At 36.9% G+C, this 12,366-nt stretch overlaps 1 protein-coding gene across 1 annotated transcript in view; it reads left to right on the top strand.

Moving 5' to 3' along the window:
* The window catches only part of ift80 (intraflagellar transport 80 homolog (Chlamydomonas)), a 30,106-nt gene that overhangs the window by 15,189 nt on the left and 2,551 nt on the right, over positions 1-12,366 (top strand). The window contains exons 9-19 of the mRNA XM_065281699.1: positions 1,780-1,959; positions 2,418-2,536; positions 2,773-2,847; positions 5,153-5,316; positions 5,406-5,470; positions 6,996-7,131; positions 7,205-7,352; positions 7,808-7,979; positions 11,655-11,744; positions 11,824-11,996; positions 12,069-12,192. Coding sequence (XP_065137771.1) covers positions 1,780-1,959; positions 2,418-2,536; positions 2,773-2,847; positions 5,153-5,316; positions 5,406-5,470; positions 6,996-7,131; positions 7,205-7,352; positions 7,808-7,979; positions 11,655-11,744; positions 11,824-11,996; positions 12,069-12,192 — 1,446 coding nt within the window. The remainder of the gene's footprint in view (positions 1-1,779; positions 1,960-2,417; positions 2,537-2,772; positions 2,848-5,152; positions 5,317-5,405; positions 5,471-6,995; positions 7,132-7,204; positions 7,353-7,807; positions 7,980-11,654; positions 11,745-11,823; positions 11,997-12,068; positions 12,193-12,366) is intronic.

Raw genomic sequence — 12,366 nt, 5'->3', positions numbered from 1 at the left:
GTCCGTCAGTACTCACTGAGAGAGATTAAACTTGCGCGGGAAACATTTGAAGAGTTTGCAATAAATCCATTTTGACAAATTTGGGTAAAAACGTGTTTTCTATACCAAGAAAGTGACAAAATGAAAACCACTATTTTCTGTTACAAACTTTCGCATAGCATCTTTAGGTTATAAAAACATAAAAAATTCAAATCCATAACTTGATTTTCAAAGATTTATTATAAAAGCGAATATTTTTTTACACAAAATTCAAGTTTTTTTCAAAATGCTATAAATCTACTGAATCAATATATAAACGTGCATTCATCTTTGCTATTTTATATTCATTTAGTTGACTAGTGGTATACACTGAAAAATAAACATTAATGGCATTAATCAAAACACTTACTTTGTGATATTAAGAATACTGTCATTGCTGCGGTTATACTTGATGTTGTCGCTTAACATTTTTCACAGCAATCAGCTGTAAAATGTTTTGGTCCTGGTTGATTTTCGTTCACTTTGAGTAAAATAATGGAAAGTTTTTCATAAGATCCCCTGGGATCAATGTGTAAGCATGACAGAAGCTTGATGCTGTCGGGAGAACAAGGACCCGTCTCCAGAGTGCCTATCGTGTAAATTATTAGATGTTGATGGCTTACGTTTCTTTCCCGTTACAGAAAACCACCACAGGTTTATCAATGCCATTCAAGTATTATTTTGTTTTGTTTGTTTGTTGATCACGAAGTACAAAGTAGATGAGGAAAACTAGGATTCTGTATATTCAATGCGGCGCCATTGTTTGTTTACAATGCATGGAATGATGCGCTGTAATTCGTGGAGCGGATTTATTGCATTCTGCAGAAAAGGAAGAGTGATGTTTATTGCGTTTTGGGAAAAAGGGAGAAAAGATGACAGAATACCACAGCGGATATTGTATTTTGCGTAAAATTAAGAATTTACTTGACCTGATATAATACTGATTATGGCAGTAACTCATTTTTTTTTAAATGGTGTTTATTGCGTTTTGGAACCAAACTCTTCATATATATTTATAGAGATAAGTAAATTGTGTGAAAAATACTGTATTTTTTACACACAAAACATGAACACGTTATACTGCGCACCATAAACACAAGCATAGCTTCAAAAACACCAGAAAAACAGGACCTTTAATCTGGTTGTACCTAAACTGATCGCAGTCAGTCAATGGACGGTGCAGAGCCAAGCGAGAGTATACAAGTAAACAAGGTATGGCAGCAGCATGCGTTTTTAGTGAGAGAGAAAAGCAGCTTGTATGTTTTGTATTACACGTCACATTAAGGGCCATATTTACTGAACAGGGAAAATTATTGTGAGAGTGCAATAAAAAAAATAGTCTGTTTTTATTTTCTTGGTTTTTTGAGGTGTTCTTGTTGACATTATTATTATAAATGCATCATGAGCTTTGTTTGTGTGTATTATTTAGGGCCTCTACTTATCAGACTATAGGGAGTAAATGTAGTGCTTTGTTAAATAAGTTTATTACAGTTTGACAAGTTATGCATGATAGAAAAACTATAACAATGAAAGAAATCAATCAAACTGTAAAATGAACGTTTTTAGTAATACAGTAGTAATATTTAGTGCTGTAGTCACATTGTTTTTTTGGTACAGTAGAATCAAAGCATTGTCACTTAATACAAAGTGACTTACAGTGCATTACAATTTATACATTTTTGATCAGTATGTGTGTTCCCTGGGTTGAACCCATGACCTTTTGTCCTTATGTCATGTCTGATCTGTCTTTCTGTCTGTTAGTGGTCGTACTCTCTGGAGAAGCCCAGCACAGGAAGTTTATTTAGCTTGGCCTGGTCTACAGATGGTACTCAGCTGGCAGCAGCGTGTGGAAATGGACATGTACTATTTGCTCATATTATTGAACAGAGATGGGAGTGGAAGAACTTTGAAATCACACTTACAAAGAGACGCTCTATGCAGGTACGCACGCACATACACAGACACACACACATTGGCATATGTGGTTTACAGGGAAAATTTCCATAGACGCAATGCATTTTATACTGTACAAACTGTATATTCTATTCCCCTAACCAACCACGGCACTTCTTTGTTCTTTTAAAAGTACTTAATAACAATTTTTTCTGTGGTGTGACAAACTAAGAACACATTTAACATCACTTTATGGAGACTTTTTTTATTATAAAACTTTATCAAGCAAATTATTATTTCTGCTGGAAGATGTAGTCCATTACATGTCACGTGAAAACATGGGGTAATAATCCAGGTACAGGCTTAGCAGAAATATTTATTATTGTTCAGGGATAAAACAGGAGATTCAGAACACAATGTCTACAGTGTGATGATGACAGAAGTTTTTTATTCACAATAACGATTGATAATGATGTAAATACACACCGTTATTTCTGTTGTTTTAGGTGCGAAATGTGTTAAATGATGCAGTAGATGTTTTGGAGTTCAGAGATCGGGTCATCAAAGCATCATTAGCTCATGGACATCTGGTGGTCGCCACATCTCTGCAGTGTTATGTGTACAGGTACTGATGCTCTGGTTTATACACACACACACACACACACACACACACACACACACACACACACCTGTCAGAGAGATTTACTATCTCTACTGTACACACACATACACATGTGTTTACTTCTACTATAGTTTACTTCACACATGTTGTTGCTCTTACGACTGAATGCTTGTGATGTTTCTAGAGAAGAGTACTGATGAATGAATAAATCTAACTGAAGTGTTGTGATGTTGTTCTAGTGTGAAGAACTGGAACACTCCACTGATCTTTGAACTAAAGGAGGGTACGGTCAGCCTTATACAGCAGACAGCGAGGTGAGATTATACACCCTGTGTCCTATTCTACACATGCTATATCACCCCACATACACAGGGTTTGGTACTAGGCATGGACAGGCATGGAAACGTCTGTCTTGCCCACCCTATCAGCATTTTTTTCAAAGACATCATTCATAAGTTAAGGGTTTAAGAAAGGGCTTTAGACGGTCCTAACCAATCAACACCAGAAAATGTTGGTATTTATTCGTTTTTATTGGCTGAAAGCAACATTACTCAAGACTCATGAGGCAGCCTTTGACTCTGACTGAAGATTTAAAAGAAGAATCACTTGTATGCAATATGTAGTTTTCAGCCTGTTGTTTCCAGAAAAAAACACATTTTCCCCAGCTCTCGTTTCAGAAATAAATCCATCTCCCTCCACCCTAATTCCCCAAAATCACATTACAGGACTTGACTTAAATTTAAATGCACCGTCCCAGTGATTTGAGTCCATTTAGCAGTCATTTAATGATGAATGGTCCGTTTGTGTCTCAGGGTCGGAAATTACTGAGGGCTTTGGGAGAAAATGCAATCAAGATGAATAAAAATGCCCCCTAAATTCAAGACAAGGGGGCAATCATGGCCATTTACAATTAAACAAAAACTTATTATGACTGTCATGATCCAAATGAAATGTAAAAAAAACTTTTTACACGTTATTTTTACAGCGTTACAGCAATCACAGCTGTGCCTGTTGAGCAGATGAATGTAATTCAGCGCTCCCAATGAGTTTATCATAAACAACAGCATGCAAATGCAAATGCGAGATGTATTGTACTTGTTGTGTAGTCAGACTTTTTAGTATATAGCAGAAGTCAGTCTTTAAAGTCGCAATAAAACAAAAGTAGCGATTGTCTTATTTTTACTGTGGTGACGTATATCCGAGTGAAACTGCTTCTGAAATTAAAAAATGTAGGACTGGCTCTACTTTTGTCCATTGAGAGCAGGTTGAATCGTTTGAAGTTGGGTCATGTTAGTATTTGCTAATCACTGCAATCTTTACCCGGGCCGTGCCCACCTGCCATACCATATGACCGGAAGTAAAGAGAGATCGTTTCGAGCAGGGGAGGAGAATTGCGTTTTTTATTTAAGATTATGAGGGCACATGAATAAAAATGTACCTCACAGATAAATAATTTTTTGAAAATAGCACAATATTCCAAAACAAATGACAGTTTTCCATTTCAATTTTATTGCGACTTTAACTGTTAAGTAAGAGTTTTGTTTCAAAACGTGATAAACGCCATTTAAAAAAAAATTGTTACTGCCAAAATCAGTATTGTATCAGGTCAGTATTAAAGGGACACTTCACCCATTTGCATTAAGCTTTGTATAGTTACATAACATAACCCCAGTCATGTTTTTGAATGGTCATGCATCATTTCTTCAGTTGCCGCTGAGACAGGAGAAATACAGATTTCAGTGTTGCCCTTCCTTCTTTCAATGATGTAAAAACCACGCGAACTCCATGAGTAGACCTCAGACAACAGTATAAAACAATAAAAACGACCAAGGAAGGCCACCTTTAAGATATACAGCAGGGAAAATAAGTATTTGACACATCAGCATTTTTATCAGTAAGGGGATTTCTAAGTGGGCTATTGACACAACATTTCTACCAGATGTAGTCATCAAGCCAAATATTGAATTCATACAAAGAAATTAATGAGAGTATAGTCCTAACCATATCTGCCTAGAAAATCGCAACTTTTTCGGTCTAAGTAAACAATGTAACTACAGAAGAGTCTAGTTTTAAATAGGAAAAATATTGAAACTCTTTGGTTATTTTTAGTGCGATGCCAATGGTCTTATCAGATTCAATGGATTGTGCTAAGCTATGCTAAAAGTGCTACCACCAGACCTGGAGATCAGCTGAATGGATTTCAAAAAGGTAAAAATATAATGTTTAACTCTAGGAGAGCTGGAAAATGAGCATATTTTCAAAAAAAACTGGAATGTCCCTAATCCTAGTGTCTCTGGAACCGCCCTTAAAACCTGCTGGCCTTTTAAAGACATATCAACTTAATGGTCCAACTGATTGAAAACCATCAGTAGTTAGTTTATCTGGTTAAAAGAAAGATGAGTCTTCTATAGGAGGAGAATGTGGATGTCTTTACTGCTTTCATCTGAGATAATGAAGTCAGATCTGTGCAGTACTCTGAGGGCTGTAGTGTGTTTACTGGATGGTGTTGAATCTGAGATATCAGTTTTACTACTGTTTCAGGTAATCTTTGAGCTTGTTAGTGTTCAAGTCCATTGTGCTGAAGAGTTAAAAGTCTCCCTTTTGTTTTGTTTTTGTCAGATATTTTCTGTTGGTGGATGGAGCCGAGGTTTATGTGTACTCATATGAGGGACGTTTGGTGTCAGCTCCTAAGAGTCCAGGAATGAGAATGGACATCCTGAACTCTCAGTCAGTTTCTCTAAGCAATGACATCATCGCTATACGTGATACAGCTGATGAACGAGGTGTGGACATGAATCATACAGATTGTGTGTTTGTGAAAGTCTTTAGGTTGTAGCCTCTCTCATCATTGTGTGTTTTCTTTCTTCTTTAGTCATTTTTCTGTTTGAAGTGCTAACAGGAAAACCCATCGGTGATGGCAAACCTTTCATTCACAAGGTAAATACATGCATATAGTTATATGTAAAAAAAAAATAATTCACATACAGTGAATTTTAGGGTACAGGTGTCATCAGTATGTGTGTTCCCCTATAGACCAATTTAGAGTAGACGTCACAGTTACGTCACTGCAAGCTGCGCGCGCAATGCGGTTGCAGAAAAACAGTGGAAATGAATTAGACACGAGTGAAAAGAGCAAGATAACTCACTAGAAAATGTCCGGTTGTGCTGTTAAGTGTCAGAATAAGAATGCCAAAAAAGATGGCTTTCATTTTTATAGAATACCATCGTCGAAGACATCATTTGAAGATAAACATAGGTGTTTATGATTACAATAAGCCCTTAAACGGACAGAATGGAGCAAGGAAATCATCTGGAAATCTTTTAATAATAAGAATAGAAAATAAGTAGAGAAGATATCCGGTGTTCTGTCGAAGTCTGTTCCCTCCATATGTTTCTTATAGCGTTTTTATCATGTTACAATTATAATTTATTAAAGAAGAAATAATAAAAAACAGGAAAATTATGAAATATTTAATAAACGCTATTATATATAATACATGATAGTATTGCTTTTACATGTACTTTAGCTTCAGGCTGTAAAAATATTTGATTTAGCAAAAAAAGAACAATACATATACATTACATACATGCATATCAGTAGCCAAGCCATTTAAACTTTTTATCTATCTAAAAAAAATAAACGTAATGTGATTAAAACGCTATAAGAAACATTGCACTAAAGGGAAACATAAAGGAATCAGACTTCGACAGAACACCCGATCCATAAAAATCACGGTTTAATGCTAAAACACTTCACAACCCTACTGCGGAGCAGTCACTTTCTGCAACCAGTTTGGCTCCGCCCACAAAAACGTCATCTCTGTTTGCAAACACGAAATTGGTCTATACAGCTGTATGAAATATAAACACATTATGAGAGTCAACGCCTCAAAGGCAGTCATTCATTCTGATTGGTCAAGATTAATGATTGACAGTGTTGTTACCACCCATGAGACACACACACGTCAGCATAAACATACAGCACACAGTTATTTACAGCTGTCGGCACTGTTTGTCTGAAACTAAATGCTTTACAAAGATGAAGATGTTTGTGTATACACTGTGTTACAAATACTTACGCACATGCTATTTGTGTTTTCCCCAATACAGTCAATAAGTTTACACATTTTATTTTACCCTCAACAGCAGTTATGTGACAGTGTAGATGTTATATTATTTCAATGAAATAGAAATGCCAAAAGATACTTAAATACTAAAATACGCTAAATATGCTGTTCCAAATTATTATGCAGAATTCAGTTGGTTATAATGATCCAAAAACAGATATCTGTCAGATGTGCTGCATGGACAGATATTTAAAAAAAAAAAAATGCTTTTTAATTTTTGTTTCCATCTATCAACATGTAATCCGCTTGTTAACTTGTTAGTAAATTTGACTTTGAGTGGGAACCCTGCGAGAACAGAGCAAATCTTGACATCAAAGGGATGTTGTCTGTTTCAGACAGAGGTGATGTCTATTGGTCTGGATCAGTGTGGATCATCTAATGACAGACGGATCGCATTGATCGATAAGAACCGTGATCTTTACCTGAGTTCAGTGAGGATGTTTGGTCGAGCTCACAGCGTTTATAAGATCGGTAAGAATGAAACTCTGTTGAAACACTGATGAATGTGTGTTATGAGATATTGACTAGGTCTCATGTTTGGCAGGTACGATGGTGGACAGCATGGCCTGGAACGATTCATCAAACATACTGTGTGCGATCCAGGATAATCACTTAACCTTGTGGTATTATCCTAATGTTGTGTTTGTGGACAAAGATCTGCTGCCCAAAACCATCTTTACTACAGAGAACAGGTACTGCATTTCTACCCATCAGTGTTCAAGACAAAACCATGATGATTATATAATTCTTCTGAAAATAAAGTCAGAGTTTGCTGTTAGTTTATTAAACTGTGTCCTTCAGTAGATGAAGATATGATTCTCTTACAGTAAAATGCCATCAGGTTGAAAAAATCAGATGCTTGAAACACAAAATAAATCTCTGTGACTCTGATATATTAACATCAAGTCAGTAAGAATCACTGTTTAATAAATACTGACATTTAATTCCGCACTAAAACTTTATACTCGCTTTACTTGCAGAAGAAACTACATGCATACTTTCTGAATAAATTGGAGATTTCTTTATTTTAAATATACTGTGTTTCTTTCTGCTAGTAGTAAACTTCAGATTGTGCTCAGGATGTTTTTGGTTTATGTCACATCACGTGTATGCGTTGGTTTTGATTTCTATGTATATATTTGTGCAGTGAGTTCAGTCGACCGCCTCAGATCTTGAGTTATGTGGGTACTCAGGTGACCGTGAGACGGGTAGATGGATCTCTGGTGTGCAGTGGGGTGTCACCGTACCCAACATTACTGCACGAGTACACCGGCAGTGCCCGCTGGGACGACGCCCTTCGCCTATGTCGCTTTGCTAAGGTCAGTCAGTGTGTGAATGTCAATACTGTTTGTGTGTTTGTGTATGAAGACGATATCCGAGTAAGCTGACACACATCTGTCATTGATTTTATTATCATCACAGTGGTCTCTCTCTCTTTCTCTCTCTCATTATCTACTGCTGGTGTTAATGTTATAATGTTGTTAATTCAGTAGAGGGCAGTACTGTGTGTTAGTCTAAAGGATGTAAATCAACTCTCAGTGCAGCATCATAGCACACATGAAACCTCACAGATTCACAGCCAGTCTGAGTGCTTGTGATCACAACATTTTACACCAAAGAATTTGTGAATATTATTCAGACTTTATTTACATTTATTTACAGTTTAAACATTTAATGTTCCATATCAGGCCTGGATTGGCTAAAGGGGAGCACTGGGAAAATTCTCGTTGGGCCAGTCTGTTTTTAACCCCGGTGTTGTCATGCCACTGGGTTGAAGGTTGCTGTCCCAAGGCTGCCTGCACTCACAGCGGCCCCACTTGCATAATTTGCAAATAGGAGATGTCCCCACCGCTTTATGTCGAAAGTTGATTGTGTCCTAACAACTTTTTGGAAGAAATGTAAATAAATTTTTGTTTGAAGCCAATAGTTGGTGGAGCCTGCCGTCACCATCTTGGCAGCGCGTCACCACACATCACTCACAGATAACTAAAAATGGCCAAAAGGTGGGATGTGGGTACAGGTGAGGTGGTTGGTTCATTGCTGAATCCACGCCCGCCTAGCTCGACTCTAGTGACAGCAGTGGCAGACAGTTCACCCATCACTCATGTGGCCACACCCATAATTATGCAGAACTTTAAGGTTTAATATAATTTAAACGGATGAGTTACAAAACAATTCAACCCCTCATAGTTGTCATGAAGAGCAAAATTAGCTATATAGACCAAAAACACCAGGCTGTAAAAATATTTATTTCTGCTTTTTAACATGGGGTCTATGAGGATTGACTAACATGTTTTTACTGTTTTAATGTTATTTGAGCCTGTCTTGTCAAAGACAAATTTCTGTCACTTGTGACAGACAATAAAGTTTTCCTTATCCTTATCCTTATCCTATCCTACCTTTTGGAGTCAGCCTCTAGTGGCCAGTCGATGAATTGCAGTTTAAGTCACTTGTGCGTGACTAGATGCGAATGGCCTCTAAAGTAAAAGGATCTAAAACTCGTAATTCTTTTAAGTGGACATTTTACAAGACTTTTTTTAAGAGTTCAAATAAATATTTTGTGTCCACAGAGTATGTATGTGAAGTTGTAGCTTAAAATACCATATAGATAATTTATTATAGCAAGTTAAAATTTTCGCTTTGTAGGTGTAATTTAACATGCAAAATTAACTCTTCACTAAATGGCAGTGCCGTGGTTGGATAGTGCAGATTAAGGGGCGGTATTATCACCTTCTGACATCACAAGGGGGGTCTGATTTCAATTACTTATTTTTTCACATGCTTGCAGAGAATGGTTTACCAAAACTAAGTTACTGGGTTGATCTTATTCACATTTTCTAGGTTGATAAAGCACTGGGGACCAAATTATAGCACTTAAACATGGAAAAAGTCAGATTTTCATGTTATGTCCTCTTTAAAATCTACCGGTAAGTCACAGATGTAACAATGAATCATCTATGAATCGTCATTATCGTCTATTGGAAGAGTAACAAAAATCGATTTGATGCAAAAGTAAGTTTCACATGAATATGAGGTTTTCTTAAGTAAAACTAACATTTTAAAGTCCATTATATATTTTATTATATACTTTTTTTAGCCTACCTTACGTTATTTGGAAAATACATGATCTCAGTAATAAATAATTAAGATAAGGATTTTTTATTTTTCTATCTGTATTCCCTGCATACTTTATAAATATTGCTTGTGTATCGAAAATTTCCAAACCTTTTTTTAATAGAAATATAGAAGAAAACATGAACACATTTCTTTCCTTTAAGTAGTTTTTGAATAAGTTTAATTGAATAATATTAAAATACCTTATTGTTATACCTGCACGGTTTAGGCTACTCTATTTGCACTGCATTGAAAATTATGTGTTTGAAAAATACAATAAATTGCAAAGCTGCAGAGAACAGTGCACTATTGCAGACAGATGGCGCTTTTCCATTGCATCCATGGTTTGGTTTAGTTTGGGTCAGGTCAGCTTACTTTAGGGAGCTTTTCCATTGGGTGGAATACGTAGTATCCAGTACTTTTTTCGTACCACCTCTGTTGGGGTTCTGACCAAATGTGACGCGAAGACACTGTAGATCACTGATTGGTCTGAGAGAATCGTCACGATCAGCGTCATTGCTATAATGTAAAAGATTAGCTTTACCTTAGTGCTAGCTTGCGCTGTCTCGAGCAAACATGTTGTCATCTGTGCTCTGCTATAAGTTCCCAAACTCCCTTTTAGCGATGAAAAACACCCACAGGTTGAGAATGAGGAACACCATAACAGTTTTTTCAGACTTGCAGTTTTCAATTCGCGACGCGCATGTCCGCATATATGCTTAAATGCAACTTTAATGAGGCTCAGCGGAGCGTGTCGACTGATGCCACGGGTGTTTCTACAGAAACTGTCATTTGAGACAGAGGTAGTGATAAACACTATGTGCAAACATCTTTGTGGTGGTCGATTTTAATTTTGTGGCAGACTGAGAAATAATAAATGTATGGGAATGTACAAAGACGCTCTCACGTGTATGATGTCACAGCAGGCAGCGCAAATATAACGACACGCCTATAATCCCTCCCACTGTGAAGTGATACCAAACTCGACGGAAAAGCTAACCACGCCAAAGTGAGGTGAGCTGACCCGTCACGACCCAAACCAAACCGTGGGGTACTATGCAATGGAAAAGCGCCACCCTGCCATCAATGAGTTATCTTGTCAAATAAGAGAAAACACTTCCCTGCCAATGACGAGTTTTTACAGCAATCCATATTTCGGCTATTATCCACTAGGTGGCACTCTTACACAACTTATAAAACACTGAAGTATGATTCAAAAACAAAAAAACTCTGTTTTGATTTTCGCTCAGTTTTTGATCTCTAACAAAAGTCCTTTACAAAAATGCAAATCTCAGTTTTTCACTCAAAATTTGGTATTTTTGAAGAAACCTACTTATATTTGAGAGGTGATATAAAGAGAAGGAATGAGGATAGGATAAAACATTGAAAGCAGAGCGTCTGTTCTTTCATTTGATATATTGTATGTTTATATATTTAAAGAATAATTTTTTGGGAAGGCATTAAACTTTTGTAAAAATCATAAAAATGCTAACACTGGCTTGCAGCTTAATTTAATATAGTCAGGGGTGAAATAATATAACTCCAGGGCTGAAAATAAGTCCCACTCCGGCCCTGTTTCATATGAGTTTATATGCATGCGTTATTGTTATGAGGCTTTTGATCAGTTTAAGAGCTCATACGAGTTGTTTTATGAGTATTATGAAGAATAAACAGAGACTGAAGCTTTGAATACAATACAGAAATGTCATCATGAATTTTTATTAATGAATAAATGACGATTAAAGTTTAGCTTTCATTCACAAGATTAGAACCAACTGAATTTAAGGCAGATTTTTATATAATAGATAACAATGAACACAACAACTAAACACAATATGCTAAATGTGAGCATGAGTGAATGATGTGATTGTTTTGAACAGGATCAAAGGCTCTGGTCTTGTTTGGCAGGCATGGCAGTGGCCAGTCGAGAGCTCAACACAGCAGAAGTGTGTTACGCTGCTATTGGAGAGGTATATAGACTGAATATACTACAGTACAAAATACCTCTATGAAGTACACAGTCATGATGTATTTGTTTGTGTGTTGTAGGTTGATAAGGTGCAGTATATAAACTTTATAAAGGATCTGCCGTCTAAAGACTCGTGTCTGGCTCATATGATGCTCTTCAGTGGTCACGTACAGGAGGCAGAGTCTACTCTCCTGCAGGCCAACCTTATATATCATGCCATTCAGATTCACATTAACCTGTATAACTGGGACAGGTGCGTGGTGTTCCTGAGGTTGTGAGCTCAGTGTCTGGGGTTTTTCTGTTAACAGAGCTCTTCTCATTACAGAGCTCTGGAGCTGGCTGTTAAACACAAGACACATGTGGACACTGTACTCGCACACAGACACAAGTTCCTGCAAGACTTCGGCAAACAAGAAACCAACAAACGATTCCTGCAGTACAGCGAGGGAGTGAGTAATGTTTAGCACTCGTACAGTCATTCACATCTGTCCAGTATATGAGTGAGGATCTGAGTACACAGAAGCTCAAGCGCTGTTTGTGTGACTCACTTAAGTTGAAACATCATATTGATTGATAATAAGGTTGTGTCCTCCTCATTTGCTATTATATGTAACTAATGATAA

This window comes from Paramisgurnus dabryanus, chromosome 8, assembly GCF_030506205.2.
Source record: "Paramisgurnus dabryanus chromosome 8, PD_genome_1.1, whole genome shotgun sequence".
NCBI lineage: Eukaryota > Metazoa > Chordata > Actinopteri > Cypriniformes > Cobitidae > Paramisgurnus > Paramisgurnus dabryanus.
The sequence above is the reverse complement of the archived record's forward strand: the minus strand, read 5'-3'. Positions and strand labels throughout refer to the sequence as shown.